Source organism: Canis lupus, chromosome 19, assembly GCF_003254725.2.
Source record: "Canis lupus dingo isolate Sandy chromosome 19, ASM325472v2, whole genome shotgun sequence".
Lineage (NCBI taxonomy): Eukaryota > Metazoa > Chordata > Mammalia > Carnivora > Canidae > Canis > Canis lupus.
The window spans coordinates 54565964-54584288 of NC_064261.1; the positions used below are offsets into that span (position 1 = coordinate 54565964).

The 18325-nt window shown below is 48.4% G+C and overlaps 1 protein-coding gene across 12 annotated transcripts in view; it reads left to right on the plus strand.

Annotated features, from left to right (window-relative positions):
- The window catches only part of FMNL2 (formin like 2), a 261250-nt gene that overhangs the window by 220018 nt on the left and 22907 nt on the right, over positions 1-18325 (plus strand). For all 12 annotated transcript variants that reach the window (XM_049097127.1, XM_049097126.1, XM_049097131.1 and 9 more), the window contains exons 10-15: positions 5143-5217; positions 9505-9615; positions 11891-12040; positions 14078-14179; positions 15921-16233; positions 16568-16780. In XM_049097127.1, coding sequence (XP_048953084.1) covers positions 5143-5217; positions 9505-9615; positions 11891-12040; positions 14078-14179; positions 15921-16233; positions 16568-16780 — 964 coding nt within the window. The remainder of the gene's footprint in view (positions 1-5142; positions 5218-9504; positions 9616-11890; positions 12041-14077; positions 14180-15920; positions 16234-16567; positions 16781-18325) is intronic.

Sequence of the window (18325 nt, forward strand, 5' to 3'; positions counted from 1 at the left end):
CGCATCCAGGGCCCCAGATTCATGCAAGCGGTGCGGGACGCTGCTCAGAAAGGTCTTTCTTGGCAGGAGTCATGCCTTTGCTTCGGTTCCCCTCGAAGTGCAAGCACATCTTGCTCGTCTTGGGTGTGGCCATCGGACAGGGCAGGGCAGGACCCCTCGGCCTTGTGGGGCCCGAGCCAGAGGCCCTGAGGCCTGGTGTGGTGCCCGTGCCCGCGCCTCTCACCCAGTTTGGCCTGTGAGCTCCCAGGCTGCTCGGTCTGGGAAAACCTCGGTACGTTGCCGCTGCCGCCTCGATTAGAACATCGGGACGTCAAGGGAGGGGTTTTCCCCCCAGACTTATTAGCAATGAAAACCTTCAATGAAACTTTTTTCAATGAAATCTTACCAGGCAGCTCAGTATAATAAATCAAAGCTGGATAAATGACAGAAGTCCCCAAGAGCCTTCCTCATTTGTGTTTTTCCTCTCCGTGCCACGGTCCCCACCCTCGGCGCCCTCAGAGTGTTCTCTGCAACCCTCACAGCTTCCTACCAGAAGCCTTGAAAGCAGGCACGTGCCCACCGGCTCTCAAGTGAACGCACGTGAAAATTGAAGTCCGGAGAGGTTCGCCCAGTTGCCCAGGCTCACGGCCCGGTGGTGGCGGATCTGGGACCCACGTGTCCGGCCCGGTGCCCCGTGTCGGCCTGTCTCTGCCTTCGTACCCCCTCACCCCACTCGGTGTTAGAGCTTCAAGGTGCGAAGAGGGCCGGGTGTCAGGCAGACCTTGGGGATGGGCGGATGTTCAGTAGCCTGAAGCCTGAGGTCCAAGATCTAGGCCCGAGGCTCTTGCTTTATGCCTAGTGATCGGGGCCCGCGAATCTATCCACGTGACACTGCTTCATCAATGGAGATGCCTCTTCAGTGTCCTGCGGACTACGTGCTTTCCCAGAGCATATGCCTTTACTTTCCTGCTGTTTGCCTTAACTCCTGGCAGCCCCGGCTGTTCGTAGTGGAAACCTCGTTCCTACTGCAGTGTTCTCGTGCACAGAAGCCTCGTCCTGCAGTCCGCTCTGCTCGGCCTTTCTGTGGCCACGTTTTCTTAAATTTGCTGCCTACCCCACCTATTTCAGCGGCTACCTATCACTGATACAAGACACCGGTGTCAAAGCCAGCCAGGGAATGGGAAATACCATTGATTATATGGAAGTCAAGAAGTGACATTCTTCAGTTGCCACAGGACAGTTTTTTTACTTGAAAATTTTCCAATCATGTACGGTCTGGCCCTTGTCGGCAGATGGACGTTCTCTGCGGCAACATGCACTGTTCGGTAGTACAGACGTGCGGATGGGCTCCTGGCTCTTAGACACGTTTTGATGAAGGCCTTGAGCACATCCCCACGAGGGCCGATCACTGGGGATTCTGAACGTGACTGAGAGTCGCTGTCCTGTTCCTCTTATCGTCACCATCATTAGAGCCAGGTCAGTTTCAAAGGCGGGGAGAGGCGCATGATTGTCAGCCATGATTGTCGCGTTGGAACCAAGCGTGCGGCGGGGGGGGGGGGTCCAGACGTGAGCCGTGCGAGCTTTATTTTCCTTTGATGCCGAACACAACTTTACCAGCCTCCCCCAAACCTATCTCCCCGTGTCCTGTGGGATTACAACATACGCTTGCCTGAGGATCGCTAAAGTAGCGTAGAAACAAGTGTGAGGCTGGTTTGCATGCTTTTCCTCCAGCAGAAATAGAGCCTCTGGGTCCCTGCTGTTCCTGCGGGACAGAGTCCGCCAACACCACCCTGAATTCGTAGTTGAGATCGAGATCGGCAGCAGAGCTTAAACCTTTAGAGGGGGGGACGTGGGGAGCTGATAGGAGACGACCTTCTGGTTGTCTCTGCGACAGGAGACGGGTCAGTCAGGTCATTCTTTCAGGGTTCTCCAAAGCTGCATCTTGGCCGGCAGCATGCCCTTTTGTGCATTTGGGTTCTTTTCACCAAGTCCATCGCAGCTGTAAGCTGGAAGATATTTAAGCATTATTTTTAGCAATTAAAGGTGTTTCTCTGTATCATTGCATGTATGTTCTAAGCGTGGGTTTCACCGTTGACAGGGCGCCCTCCAAGGAAACGCGTATGCTCAGAGCTCTGAATGTCCATGTCAGCCCTGTCTATCAGGGTCGTATGTGATTTTGGGATCTTTACCCAGCATGAAATTAATCCTGTTGTTCTAGATTTGATGCCTCCTTTTTTTTTAGTAACGGGCTATGAATAGTTTGTTTTGTTGCTGCCCACATGTGCTTTCCTCGGCCGTATAATAATCCCCTTTTTCAATGCCTTGCACACAGTGCTTGATTCTTTATTGTACCCCTTCCTGCTGCAGTCCCGTGGTACCCCGTTATGGTAACTCTGTCTCCTTATTTATTAAGTTGGAGATGGGATGAGTTAGGGTGAATGATCTGCAATTGGTAGAAAGGTTAGAGTTTAATCTGCTAGGCTGCGTTATCGAAGCCACGGGGTCAACAGCCACGGGGACTTGTTAAAAGCACAGAGTCCTAGATCCGCTGTGGAGATTCTCATTCGGTATGTTTCGATTTAGACGCCAGGAATCTGCTGTTTTTGAAGTTCCGTGGAAGATTCTGGTGCAAGAACATCGAGTATATGCCCAGTGTGATGATGGTGGTTTTTAACAACAATGCTTTAAATCTCTATCGGCGTCTCAGATAATTCCAGAACGATGTAAATTATTGTCTTAAGCGGACCACGTTTATCTGCACAGCCCGGGCTGCGTCGGAGAAGGGGCATCCGCAGGCTGGCAGCTGGGAACCCGGCTCCAGCTTCTGCATTGACCCTTCATCAAGCTACGGTTATGTGATCTGTCTAGGTATCGGTCTCTTTCATAAATTGAGATACTTCCCGAGTCCTTGATATTCTTTGATTTGAAGGGTTTTGCCTGCCCAGGAGTTATATTCCTCATCGCTGTTCACTGATCGCTACTGCTTCTCCTAGTTCACCGGGGGCCTAGCTGCTCAGCAGAACATCGACCGCCGCTGCTGGTAGCTGCTTGCAGATTCAAGACAGCTTCTCTTCCTTTCTTCTGACGCTACCAACCTCCCAAAGCAGATTGAAGGAAACCATTACCCTGGGAAACAAGTCCTTATGTTGGGGTTTCTCTTAAAATTTAGGCTGTAATTCTGACCGTTTCCATATCCGGCCTCGGCGGTTTTCACCCACTGGGCTCTTTTTTTGCAGGCTGAGGGGACTTTTGCGACTTTGGGCACAAGATGTGGCTGATGTCGTAGTCTAGGGAACTGGGCTTGTAATGCCTCACCCTCCCAACAACCCTACTACTTCCAGGAACCTCCTGCCTGTTCTCCAGGAGGGACTGGCTGAAACCAGGGGCAGAACAAAGTATCCCCGTAGATCTTTGGTTCTCCGCCTCTGCAGAGTTGCATCAGAATGGTGTGTAATGCTTTAAAACTGTGCACGTGTGTGTCACCCAGCCCGGCCTGGCCCTGGTGAATCGGGCTCTCTTGGGTGGGATTGGACATGTCTGTGTTTTATTTTATTTTATTTTATTTTATTTTTCATGTCTGTGTTTTAAAGGCTTGACTTCAAACGCTCCGTCTGGAGCCTGCTCCTCTGCCTCTGGACTGGGTCCATGTACTGTGTTTCTGTATTTTTTGTTAAGGCAGGTACAAGTAAATGGAGAGTTGTCATCAGGATACAGTAAAGTGTGAGCTGTGATCTATTGAGAAAATTAAGTTGCTTTGAGACCTGGAAGGCCCTCAGTGGCTGAAGGCTTAACATTCCCGGCATGCTGCTGAAGTGCAGGAACTATCATCACTAAAGCTTTACTCCTGGTGCCTGTCTACCATGGGCGGATGGTTCTTGTTTCATCAATGTGATAGAGTGGGAAAGTCATTCATCCTTTCATTAAAGTGTATTTCCACATAATTACTCATTTGTCCTTTTTTTCAGTATAATTCAAAATAATATGGAGAATTTACAACACGCTAAGCATTGTTCTGGATGCTGAAGATACAGTAGTGAACAAAACAGGCAAAACTTCTGTCTTCTTGAATCTTTTTCTTCATCAAAATATTTATTAAAATGGGATTTAATATGACGGAGCTCAATGGCTGCATTATAGCCTTATGAAATGTCATTTTTAGGGGGATCCTTCAGGATCGTCCTGTGTATTCCTAATAGGACAAATAAAACTGGAAAATTGAGTTGAGCATGTGAAATCCAGATTAAACTCAAAATGTGAAGACCAGAGACTATTACCAACACTGCAGGTAGCATGGGTGTTCAGGTGCATGCTTTCTGAAGGCAAAAGGAATAAACCAGTGGGCTCCAAAAGGAGGCGGCCAACGTCACTGCAGAAATAAAGTTCATCGTCTGATTTTGGGAAAAAGTCACCAGAGAATGCGTATTTGCTACAAACCTTTCTTTGACTCTGTTTTTAACTCCTGTGTAGAGCTCACCGTAATTTATCCGCCTCTTTCACCTGTTAGTGAAAAGCATTAATTCGAGGTGAATGCTTCAGGCATCAGGGATGCTACCTCACAATCACTGCAAATTTCTATACTTGCCTTGAATGGGTTAACACAGCTTCCTCGGTGTCTACTGGAGTAGGAGGTGCTTTACTGCCGTGGTGTTTCCTTCTGTGCTGTAGTTTATGCACGAAAATAATTTGATTTAGATACAATAGGAATATTTTCAATCTGCTTTACAAGGAATTTAAATACTAAATTGTCCAAATCTTTTAGCGTGCCTGTTTTAAGAGTGCTTTTGTAAAAAAAAAAAAAAAAAAAAAAAAAAAAAAAAATTGGGGTGGGGTGCGGGAGGGGGTTGTTTTTGTTTTCTTTTTTAAAACCATAACATCCTGGGATTCTGAATGCAGGCTAAAAAATTGATGAACTGCAAAGATAACCAATAAAAGAAAAACACATTTGACAGAGATTTCAATATATCAAGGGAACATTTAAAAGAAACCGAGGGCCTGGCTCATGTTGCTATTGGTGAGTTAACCAGCTTAGAAGAGAAGTAAATAGTGTGAGAGAGGCAATAAAAAGATATTCTGGAAGTAATTATTAATGCTAAAAGTCCTGCATCTAATTTTAGAATGCTTATGTTTGGAATTTCATATGCGTGATGAAAATGTGTATTTCAGGTTTGTGGAGAAAAACAGCGCTTTGAGAAGTTGATGGAACATTTCAGGAACGAAGACAATAACATAGATTTTATGGTGAGTCATTCCAGTACTGCATTACATTCAATAAGGCAAGCTCCGTTTCTGTACTTCTTTTCCCAAATCCATTTATATTTTATATATTATATGTGTGTATGTATGTATGAATGTTCCAGAGGACAGAAGATTGAGTATAAGAGGCTGTGGATTCACGCCAGAGTGTCCTCACAGTCTGTATTTTCCCCTTACGGTGTTTATGTCCAGTTTCATTCCTCACGTACATGCTGCAAAGTAAAGGCCCAAAGTACCAAGTATCCGTAGCAAATAAAGGATGAAGCCATGCGTTGGGGGAAAGGGTGTCAACTCCTGGCGCACATCCCTGCCATCGCCAGCTTCAGCTCTCAGGAAATCTGCGTGAGGATCCTGAAGGTAGAAACCAAGAACCTGGACCGTTTTGTCTTTTTTTTTTTTTAAGATTTTATTTATTTATTCATGAGACACACACAGAGACACAGAGAGAGAGAGGCCAAGGCCCAGGCAGAGGGAGAAGCAGGCTCCGTGCAGGGAGCCCGACGCGGGACTCGATCCCGGGACCCCGGGGTCAAGCCCTGGGCCGAAGGCGGCGCTAACCGCCGAGCCCCTGGGCTGCCCGCCATTCTGTCTTCTGCACGCCTCAGCCCAGTGGCTTTCCCCAGACTATATTCTCAAAGACTACAGCACGTTGGTTCTAGAACTGACTGTGTGCGTCCCCCAGTGACTGTAGCAGTGACTTCCCCGGGCCCCTCCCCCCGGTGACTCTGAGGGCGTAAGCACCCTGCACGTCACCTTAGCCGGGCCCTTCCCTGCCAGGACCTGCGGCTCAGCGGCATGACCTTCCTCTTCAGGACGGACAGCAGAAGGACTTGGGGACCACTGAATTCGTGGACTTGAATCTTAATCTTGGGTTGACGGTGGAAACCTGCCGTGGAGGATTTCTGGGACAGACCCCCCCTGAGTGCCCCCGGATCTGCAGGCTCTCGGAGTCCAGCTGGGGGGCCTGGGCGACCTCTGGACCTCGGAGACCTTTCGGGGGCTCCCTCTCAGCTCCCTTCATGCCTAGAGCAGGCGTCCTGCTCCGTTCTTCCCCTGTCGAGGTTTGAGACCTCGCGCTTAGGGGACCAGACAGTTTTCATTGGAACCGCCTTGGTGGCTGTAAAACATGAAACAGAGTTTTGCAGATTTCTAACCCTTTTATGTGAAAAATTTTCTGGGTCCTTAAATTTTATATGCATCCTTGCCCTCAACCCCTTCCAAAATCCGTGAGAATGATGAAATCCTTCAGAGAGAAACTTTTCTGTTCCATGGGGCATATTATTTGCTGTTTAAAAAGGTAAAAATTGTGGAACAAGGAATACTTTTACGCGAGCTTTCTAATTTTGTTGCTAGGGTGTTTCGGCATGTCAAAGGCCCGTGTTTGCCCTCATGATGGATATGTGAGGAGGTCGTGCCCTGGCCCGCTTTACCAGGTTTTCCCCTCTGCCTTCAGGGCAGCTTGCTCGATCCTGAAAGATGAGCTTGCACACTGGAGGCTCCCGGGCTGAGGCCAACCTACAGGCTTGTGACCCCGCTGTAAAAAAAAAAATTGGAAATTGTGCATAAAAATATGGAATTCAGATTTTTTTGGAAACATTTCAGCTAAGACAAGGCCCCTGTGCTTGCAGACTGTCAGCCGCTGGAGCCAGGGTCCCCAACTTTTAGCTTGAGGCTCCCCTTTCCCTTGCCATGGTCCTCACCGCTCCTTACTGAGTCTCAAGTGGCCGCTTCACTCGTTTTCAGACCTCGGGGATCACTCTGCCATTCGCATTTCTGCTGAAACCATAATTATACAATTAAGCCCTTTAAAATGCCTGCGCTGTTTACAAGTGAGTGTATTTCCTGTCCTCTATTTATACGTTTGGGCACCGAGGAACCTGACGTAGAAGATGCTGGGATACAGGTGCTCTGCTCGGTTCTCCTGTCTCCTGGCAGATCGTTGCCTCTCAGGCATATCTTAAAACTCAACAGCTACTCCGAAGAGAAATGGGAAGATGCCAGAATCGAACCTCTTTTACTCCAGAAAAATGAGGCTTTTCTCAAAATATCCTTGGGGATGCAGTTAAGTTGTACAATCTGCCTAACAGCTTATTCCTCATAAAATATAAATTTCTCTAACATAAGACTTCTTTCTTTTTTTTTTTTTGGTGGACAAAAGAAAAAACTGACAAAAATCTTTTTTTTTTTTTTTTTTGGCTCATTTAACCACAGAACATGAAGTCATTGTTTAGTAAACTGCGAAACAGTATCCTTGTAACCTAGGGAGTTGACATGTCTTCCAGAGATATCCAGTGTATAACTTACACCCAAAGAGGAATCTAACTCGATAGAAACAGAAAAAAAAAAAAAAGATAAAAGAAACTGGATTTGGAAGAAAGAGAAAGAAGTCCGTTTTCAGAGTCAATGTGAATCTGGTTCCTCACTCATTTTACCTCCTTGCAGAGACTGTGTTTACCCATGGGGGGGGGGAAACAGTAAGATATTTTCATTATAATTAAACTGTCATTATTAAGAGTAAAATCGGGGTACCTGGCCGGTCAGTTGGTAGAGCATTCAGCTCTTGATCTCAGGGTTGTAAGTTTGAGCCCTACACTGGGGGTAGAGATTACTTAAAAATGAAATCTCAAAAGAAAAAAAAAAAAAAAAGCAAAATAGATCTATTCAACTTTGTTTCATTCTTTACCAAACCAGTAACTGGTTTTCTCTGTGGCAGGCCTGAGGGGCACTGATGCAGTTGTGGAGAAAAAGCAGTAAATCCAAGGCTTTTGTAGAACAGAAACCAGTTGATTGTTTAAAATGGAAAGACGAATCAGAGATCTTGTTACGATCTTGATGGTATAGTGGGGCCCACAGTGAAGTTTTAGAAGTGATTATCCTAAATAAATAAATAAATAAATAAATAAATAAATAAATAAATAAATAAGTAAAAAGTGATTATCCTGTGGCATGACAATAGGTGATTTTTTAAAATATTTTTTTTATAAAATTGTTCATTTTTCTGTGATATATGTGTAATAACTCACACAGTTTGATCTATATACCCATAGACTTTTAAAAAAGTTTCACTGAGAGGTGATGAACATGACATCTAATTTATCCATTGAAAGTGGACAGTTCAATGTATTTTTTGCATATTTGCAGCCGTCAATGTGATCTAATTTAGAACATTTTGTCACTCCAACAAGAATCCCCTTTAGTTATTAAAATCCATTCCCAGTCCTAGGCAGCTTCTTCTTATTCATAAGACACATAGAGAGGGAGGCAGAGACACAGGCAGAGGGAGAAGCAGGGGCTCCATGCAGGGAGCCTAACGCGGGACTCGATCCCGGGTCTCCAGGATCACAGCCTGGGCTGAAGGCGGCGCTAAACCGCTGAGCCACCCGGGCTGCCCCCCCCCCCCCCCACTTTTTTAAAGAGATTTTATTTATTTGAGAGAGAGAGAGAGTGAGCAGGGAGGAGGGACAGAGGGAGGGAGAGAGAAGTAGGCTCCCCCCTGAGCCAGGAGTGTGATGCGGGACTCAATCCCAGGACCCTGGGATCATGACCTGAGCCAAAGGACTGAGCCCCCAGGGCCGTGTCCCCTCCTCCCCACAAGGCAGCTTCTAATCTATTTTCTGTCTCCACAGATGTGCCTGTTCTGGGTATTTGATACGAATGGAATCATAACCTAAATGATCTTTCATGACTGACTTGTTTCATGTAGCGTAATATTTTCAGATTCCTCCATCCTGTAAGGTGCATCAGTACTTCATCCCTTTGTATCGTCACATAATATCCCATCGTATGGTTATAGCCCATTATTTTAATCCACCAGTTGATGGACATTAACCACCCCTCCCTTTCTGGTGGTGAATAACGCTTTTGTGAGCATTTGTGTGTAAGTGTCTCTACGGGCCCACGTTTCCACCTCCTGGGGGCACGTTCCGAGGAGCAGGTTTGCTGGGTCGTGCAGTGACTCTGTTAACACATCGTGGAACTGTCGGCTCTTCCAGTGGCTGGTTGATGTCCACAGTGGATGCGGGTTCCATTTCCTCCACCTCCTTGCAGCGCCTGGTGTTGTCTTTCCTTTTGATGTAGCCGTCCTAGGGGATGAGGAGCGCGTCTTACTGTGGCATCTCTCTGACTTTTGAAATTAAAAAAATTATAAAGTATTTTGAAAGGCCCAGTGAAACAACAGAACAGGAGATTCCGTCTGAGTGCGTCTGGACGTGTGCTGCTGAAAGCATGTGCCCGTGATTAAACTGCCTTGTAACCCACTGTGTCTCCTTGCAGGTGGCCTCCATGCAGTTCATTAATATCGTGGTCCATTCAGTAGAAGACATGAATTTCAGAGTCCACCTCCAGTATGAATTTACCAAGTTGGGCCTGGATGAGTACTTGGATGTGAGTATAGCAGTGCGCCCGGCTCCAGTGGAGACTTGGTCTATTGCCCACCCTCAGAGATGCACTTCTGCCCTAACGAACGCTTGACGCTCCATGCGGTCAGATGCCGTGGCGCTGGGCAAGGGGAACCCATCCAAGTAACGCCATTGGCCAGAGAAACTGGATTTTTGCAGCCCCCCTGGGCCTCGGGCTGGCTTCTGGCCTCTCCGGACTGGAGTCAGGCAGCCTTGCCTAGCCTTGCTGCAGTTCTCCTCTGGCTCTGTCTGGGCCAAGTCTCGTCGCACCCTTCATCCGGGCTCTTGGGCGCTTGGGGGACTCCATCTGGGCAGGGCAAATAAAGCCCAGACTGCTGACGAGTGGGGAGGAAGTGCTTAGAGCATAAAACACTAATGAGGAAACAGACACCTGGGACTTTGTCATGTAGCTGTGAAATTCTGTTGGCTGCGTTGTGGCTTTAGGAGTTCCACTCTTAGGTTCATGGAGGAGGAGGCCTGCAGTTGCTCGGTCTCCAGCTCCCCTGCAGAGGTGCTCAGCCCGGTCCCTGTAGCTCCTCACCCCACAGGTAGATAGCAGGTGGGTGTGAGCATGGCAGTGGGCCTGAGGAGCTGGGTGTGCCCGGGATGCTCCGTGTCCACGGCCTCTTGAGCGGTTCTGGGTTCCCCTGTGTGCAGTGGTGCTCCGCCTGAACTTGGAAGGCCGCTGGGAGAGGCAAGAATCGTTGACCCCGATTGCAGATGTTTCTAGCCACAAAGAGAGTAGAAGTGCTTCTTCCGTGGATGCCTCCAGAGTCCAGATGCCCGTCTTCGTCAGGGGTGAAGCCAGGGGATCACAGCTGATTGTGAGGTGGAGACCTAGCATTGCTCTGAGCTCGGCTCGGCTCCCACACCAGCGGCCTAACGTCCCCTGACATCTGGCCTCAGGAGGAGGCGCACACTTCCATTAGAGTTGTTGGAATTGTGTTCTTATGTCAATAGTCACTAATATCTCTGCTAGAATCTGGTATTGAAAGGGTTTTCCTGCTCTGAGATCAAGGTTTCTCCAGCCTCTTGCCCTGCGTGCTCTGAGGGGGGTGGTATTTGGGCAAAAATTGTGCACGTAGATTGCTAGTGGTGGCAGGGGTCCGGTTCTGTGATGGTCGTGCAGACCCCGGGGGGCTGGCGGAGAGTCCCACGTCAGGTGGTGCCGTTGCTCCATGTCTGCCGTGTGAAAGCGGCTGCTTGGCTGCCACTGTCTCCCTTTCTAGGCTTTGCCCTTACTCCGATGTCTTCTCTGGCTTGTCCTCAAGACTAAGATGGAACATATCTCCTTAGGCCAAGCTAAGTTCTAGACTTCCAGATTAGGCCGGGGAGCAAATCCCTCTTCCAGAATTTACGGAGAGCACGATTCCTCTGAAAAAGCATTTAAAATTTTTTCCAAAACTCTGTTTAACGTCTTGACCTCTTGGTTCTGGATTCTGATAAACGTGGTTAGAAGATTAGAAGCATCTAGTATATAAATGCTTCATTAGCTTACAAAAACCCAGCCTAGTAAGTAGCCACGGATTTGTTCCGTTCGTGTTTAGTGGTGTCATCCGTTTGCCGGTGTCACTCTAGCCACTCGTCTGTTCCCCCAGGGAAGTCAGGATTTCTGTCACTCGTAAGGAAGAGGGACACATTGTCTTGGCCCTAATCCCCTTACCGCTGGTTGACTTGCGCCGGGTGCCGGGGCCTCAGCAGTGAGTGGAGGCAAGCGGCGGGACCTTGATGCGCGGGCAGCCCTTGGGGAGGTTGTCCCGGAGGGCGGATTCTAGCAGCTTCTGCTAAATAAGCCCCAGGGCTGACACGGTCCTGCCCTCCCCACCTCCCGCCTAACCCTCCTCCTGGGCACCTGCCCTCTCCACTCAGGCAGTCGCCCCTGCCCTAACTTCCCCTGCACACAGGTGCCTCTCCAACTCGTTACCTGGACCACGGCTCCCTCCTGAAGCTTTTAAGTTTACTAATGTCTGGTTTCACCTGTTTTGTATCAAAATGCTTTATTTTCGAATATGTTGACCTGGGAAATATATTTTTCAGGAGGATTAGGGGGGAAATGTGTCTATATTTGGGAGAGGGCATCCCCAGAGAGGCATCTGAGGGCACCCTCTCGGCCCAACACTGCGTTCCCTGGAGGCAGACACCTCAGACCCTCTCCTGGGCAAGCCTGCCCTATTTGGAACCGGAGCGTGTCGGCTGTTGTGTCGTTTGCTCTCCTTCCACAGCTGTGCTCACGCCGCCTTCACTTGCATTTTGGTTTGTAGAAGTTGAAGCACACCGAGAGCGACAAGCTGCAGGTGCAGATTCAGGCTTACCTGGACAACGTGTTCGACGTGGGCGCCCTGCTGGAGGATGCGGAAACCAAGAACGCGGCCTTGGAGAGGGTGGAAGAGCTGGAAGAAAACATTTCTCATGTAACTACGTCTCGGAGAAGGAGACACTGTTCATACGTAACTGGGCGCCCCGCAGAATAAGTGTTAGCTGCTCCCGCGGTCGGTGGGGGGCCGGAGCGTAGGGATGAGCCGCAGCTGGGAGCAGGCTGCCCGGGCCGCTCGGGGCCTCGCAGAGAAGGCACGTCCCGTACTGAAACTAAGGGGCACCATTGCCTTGCCCGGGTCACCCGCTCAGTTTCCTGGGCATCTCGGGTCCAGGCCCCAAGAGCGACGTGATGGGCACCACGCTGAGGGGAGGCATAGCTGGAATATGGGACTCGGGGCTGAGGTGCAGAGGCCTAGTCTCCTCATACTCTTCCAAATGGAAGCCATTTCCGGCCATGTGTGCTCACCTAGGCCCACGGCAGATGGGTTCTAGCACTTTGTGTGAAAAAAGGTCCTTGTGTCCTCCCCACCTTGTTCCTTGTGTCCTCCCCACCTTCCACCTCGCCCTCTCCCTCGGTGGAACTACCGCTGCCTCCAGGCAAGATACCCCCGCCTCAACCTCTCAGGGAGTTTGGGTTGATGAATAAGTGATATTTCACTCATAGTCTTGTGAATAGAAGTCACGCTCTACCCCGTGTGTCCACACAGGCCCAAGGTCGGAGTGACCTTGTATCCTCCTGACGCACGTCTGCACACTCTTGCCTTAAGCTGACTCCAGTTCTACATGGATTCTTTTCAGCAATAGGCATTTTCAAGGAAATCAGTAAGCATGTCCCTTACAGCCTCTTCTCTGAGGACTGTCCTCTCAATATGACATCAGCTCCATTTCAGAGCAGGGATTTTTTTCTTTGAGGGATTTTTCTCGCCACAGACTAAGATGGATAGGAGTCTACAGGCCTTTGGAGGCCGTCCATTCCGTTCACCCATTAAGCAAATACTTGAATATTTGCAATGAGTATTGTAAATAGTGAATGAACAGAAAAATGGTGCTTCTTAGAGACCCAAGCATCATGAGGACCAAATTCTTGTGTCGAATTCCGCTTGACGGTGTCCTTGGTTGTAAATGAGTTGTCTCTTTTTGGAGCAATGCTATTTTCCCATCTGAACAGTCCATTTCTTTTCCTCGACATCTTCTTAGTTGAGAGTATGGGACGTGCTTGACGTCCTTCACCCTCGTTCATCGTTCTGAAAATGGGCATCCTCTTGGCCGTGGTCAAGCCGAGTTGGTGAGCCAACCCTTCCCCCACCTCTGGAAGTGCTGCAGTGACGTGTTGGCCCCCGGTTAGGAAGCGCACGTACTGGCCCAGTGTTTTCTTACCCTAAAGGGTTTGACTCCTGTTCTGAACCTGATCGGCACTTTCCTCCCCACCCTTCCTCCTCACCTTGCCTCCCTGGTTTTCCTTACCTGTGATCTCTTGTGATCATTTCCAGTGAAATGTGAGAGATCTGAGGTTGCTCACTCTCAGAGTCTTGTGGTAAAAGTAACCACTTAACACACGTTTCACCCTGTGTTCCTCCAGAAGCCTCGGTCCGCATCGCATGACCATATTCACATAACCCACTTTTGTAGCCGGCCACCTGTTTGTTTGAACCGCCCCTCCAAATGGCTTTTATTATTGGGGCAGTTCGGGTCAAAACAAGCAGTACTGTTTTTTCAGCTGGTTTTCAATAATAACAGAACCAAGTTTGCAGACCAGTAATTTTCAGAAGCTTTTGCCTAAATGGCCTTTTCTTAGGGAGGGAAAGTGGTCTTTCCTTCTTGCCTCACCTGCTGTTCCTCACACCCTTGCCAGCTGCTACAGAAACAGAGGGAGATGCATGGTGATCGTCAGAATATCAGGGAGCTGACAAATGGGTTTTATTAAGGATCATGTATAAATTATTAACTCCTGTTAGGAACAAATATGTATTCGGAATCTTATAAATATTAACGTTTCCAGAAAATAGCTTGTGGAACACATGCAGGACTCTGATGGGCCCCTGATCGTTTTTGAGCTCCACTTTCTGAGAACTGAGGACCTGATGAGAATGGTTGTGTGTCGTGACATAGGTTCCCTTTTAAAACCTTTACAGTTGTCCGAAAAACTGCAAGACACAGAGAATGAAGCCATGTCCAAGATCGTGGAACTGGAAAAGCAGCTCATGCAGAGGAACAAGGAGCTGGATGTTGTTCGAGTAAGTGTGCTGATGACAGCCGGCCCAGACGGGCAAGGCAGGGAAGGTGCGCCCGCCGGCGTTAGCCTAGTAGGATGTGGAGTCTGCTCATGTCCGAGGAATGCATCGATGCAGCACATTTATTGGAACCATTTCAGAGGTGATACTCAGATGAAAAGTACGATGGTTAGGGTGTGTGTGCACATGTGTGTGCAATCAAATATGTTGAGGGTCAGTACTTCCTTATCACAGGTTTTGAGAGCAACAGTATTTTCCCATCTGAACGAGTCTGAGTTGATTCAGTCAGTGGATCACCCATTTACTTGGAAATAACATGGCATGGATTTAATTCATGCTACTTATTTATTTTTATTAGGGCTTAGACGTCTTTGTTTTTTTGTTTTGTTTTGTTTTGTTTTTACTTCTACTTGAAACCAGATTTGGTGGTTGCCATGGAAATGGTGAAATCAACACAGGCCAGACCAAATGGGGTTCACCAAAACAATTTTAAAAGAAAGAAAGAAAAAAGCCAGAGCAAAACCGATCCATTTTATTATCAGATAATCCCAGCTATTTTATTTGGCCTTAGCATTGTTTTACCTTACGTGTCGGTATTTATGGAGTGCCCCCCATCTGCTTAAACCCGTACAGAACATAAACCCCCAAACGCTGGGCGGGCTTTCAGGCACACGGCCGCCTTCACCCCATCGTCGATGAAGCGGCACGTTTCACGCGATGCTTATCGTGTCTGCGTGTGTTGCTTGATATTCCGACTTTCCTGCGGTTAACTCTAGGAAATTTATTTTTGGCACGCCATCGAGACAAAGTGTAGCATATGGACTCAATTCAAGTCAGACTCTCAGATTATTAATAATAGACAGGGTGTGAAGAATGTTTCCCTGCCTGCTGGCGGTTTGTGGCGAGAGATCACGTGTACAAGACCCGGCGAGCGAGTCCCATAAAACCCTTTCACTGGAACCTCGGCGGGCCCCTCATAAGAGAAACGGGGATGGCGTTTAAATTGAAAATTGAAACTTTTTTGTTTTCTGCTAAAAACCTAGACCGAACTAAGTCATCAGTAGAGGGAAGCATTGGCCTGTTCGGCTAAGCCCGTCTCGGATGGAGACCGTTAGGACTGCTGTCCTAAGCCGGCTCGAGGGCGCGTGGTGAAAGCCAGAGGAACCCGCTCAACAGAAAAACCCTGCGTATTCATGAGTAGATTATTCCATGCTTTGCAGATTTTTAATCCCAGTCTGACTTCTATCCAAATCTGATTCAGGGCCTTTTTTGTCCACTGTTAGTTGATACGTGTCTAGGAATTACCGATGAATTTTTATTTATTTATTTTTAATTTTTAAATTAGTAAAAGGAAAGCATGCTGCCCCGCCCAGATACCCTCAGGGTATTCCAAAGTCAGCCATAAAATTATTTTTGGGTCCTCTCTGTGCCTTGTTCCTCTCCACCTCCGGGACGATTGAGTCAGCCGTGCTTCTTAATGGAAAGAACTATATTGACTGCAGCAATTGCTAGAATCGATTGTGTGCATCACCAATGAACAATTGATAAGAAAGGGGCTTTGTAGGACCTGGCCGAGTGCCATAGAATTCCTAGGTACACAAGAGTAGGAGTTTTCTTTTTCTTTCTTTATTTTATTTATTTATTTATTTTGGTTAATTTGGTTGGTCCTCAGATTGCCAGTGTGATGGTAACAGGTATGAATGTCATGTGACGATAAACCCTTGACCGTGGACTCTCTCTGCAGGAAATCTACAAAGATGCAAATACCCAGGTTCACACATTAAGGAAAATGGTCAAAGAAAAAGAAGAGGCCATTCAAAGACAGTCTACCCTGGAAAAAAAGATTCACGAACTGGAGAAACAAGGGACCATTAAAATTCAGAAGAAAGGGGATGGGGACATTGCCATACTGCCAGTGGTGGCTTCTGGCACATTGTCCACGGGGTCAGAAGCGGCAGTGGGTAACTTTGTGGGACCGGTAACCGGGGTCGCCTCCTCGGGACCGCTGCCCCCCCCACCCCCCCCACTACCTCCATCGTCAGAGACACCTGAAGCAGGTAAGAAGCCTCGGTGGGAGAACTGAGACAGTATCAGCCTATTTGTATTTCTTCTTTTATCCACCGCCCAATACTGTCCTTTGTCTGCTTTTGTTGGCCAGTTCTTTTACTGATTTTAAAAAACTTTTTGCATTTTGAGACTAAGATTATAAAGCTTCATTTCACATGTGTTGCAGTATATCCTTTATTTGCCCATGAGGGAATGTTATAGTCTTTGAAAAAAAGCCTGTGTCCTCTTCAGTGTTTTGAGTTTGGATACGTTCTGCGCACGTGGCATCCTGCAGGTGAAGCCGTGCCTGTGTTCAAAGGCGATTCGTTTCTTCTTTTTCACTAGTGCAAAACGGTCCAGTAACGCCACCCATGCCGCCACCGCCGCCGCCGCCTCCCCCTCCCCCGCCTCCTCCCCCCCCTCCCCCACCCCCTCCCCTCCCAGGCCCTGCAGCTGAGACGGTGCCGGCTCCTCCTTTACCTCCCCCTCCTCCTCCTTCTGCACCCCCGCTGCCTGGGACGTCCTCACCCACAGTGGTTTTCAACTCAGGATTAGCAGGTAAGAGCACAGAATTAAGACCCAGGTACTGGTGTAAGAACATTTGTGTTACCTCCAGAGCCTTTCTTTGAAAGTCCAGGTCCCCTGCACGCCCGTGTACCCTTTCCTAATATAAGAGCTTTACTGCTGAAGCAGTCAGGAAAGGGGAAGTTAGGCACAGCAGGGGGGTTCCCCCCCCCCCCCCACACACACACACTCTCTAGCAGGGAGTTCCAATTTTCCCAACTTCCCACTTTCCATTCTCCCCACCGAGAAGAGGGAAGAAAGACAAGTTACCTTCTTAGGGTCGGTGCATTTACGTGAATTCCTCAAGCACGTGTGGACAGCTGGTCACAGAAGCGTACTGACTTCCATCCTGACACAGACGTGCCTCTGTGGTTGGAAGATCCGTGCAGCGTCACTTACCGGAGGCAGAAACGCCTCTCCGAGCAGTTGCCCGACGTGGACTTCCAGGCATCTCTTCTGTGCATTTGAAGACATCAGAATCCACTCTAGTGGAACCGAAGCTTCAGGAGTTGCCAACGGCGGTGTCCCTGTGCCTCGAGATGCCTGAATCCTGCGCGCTGCCCTCCGCTAACCAGGACAGAGTGCGGCATCCCCACCTCGCCAGAAATGACGGGGGGTGCAGCGAGAGGAAGAAAATTGTTCTGATGTCTTGAAATAGAGGTTTTGATTTTTGACTCATTGAAGTGACTTTTTACTCTTTTCTAAAATACCACCGGCCATCTTCCCATCACGGAGCGTTTCCCTGGCGTGTTGAATGGCTCTGAGCTTTCCTGCGCCATCAGATAATTCTGCGTGCTCCCCTATGCACTCCCCTTATGAGGTCTCTTAGGTCCCCTGAAGAACTACCATCTGATAGGTGTGATCGTTCTCAGAGCCTTTCGTCCAACGTCTCGGCTGTAAGAGGTTCCCAGATTGCCTGCTCCGTCCCTCAGATTGTCCCATCTGCAGCTGTACTGGGCTGTCGTCAGGACTGGTTCATCCTGGTGCCTGAAGCCCTTTTGGTCACCAGAGATCTGCCCAGAGCAGCCTTGTTCCACACCGAATCTGTGGTGCTTACTTCCTCCCCAACGTCCATAAAATCATCAAAGAAACAAACAACAAACGAAACAAATTTTTCGTTAACACATTGCTCATCGCCATTGAAAGTCATGTTCAAAGTAGTCCAGTGACTTTGCATTACTTTTCAGGGTCACCTCGTATCTCCTACTTCTAGAACTTTTATTGCTTCTTAAGGACAAAAGTTGAAGGTGTGTCATCGTGGAACTGTTGGATTTTGGAATGTAAACCGAAAACCTCTTAACAAGCCCCAGGAATCCATATCATCAACAGGCTCCCCTCAGCCACTGAATATAGAAACACATAGTTGGCTTGTGGACCTGGTCCCCTGGTCAGGCTTTCCACAGAGCGCCCTGAGAGCACTCACCATGGCAGGTGTCTTGTCTGACACCACTTCCTCCCTCGTTGGCCAAATCTAACATGAGAGTCTCCACTTCATTCACCCGAGCTCCCACCTAGAACTCAGAACTGCCTTGGCACGAA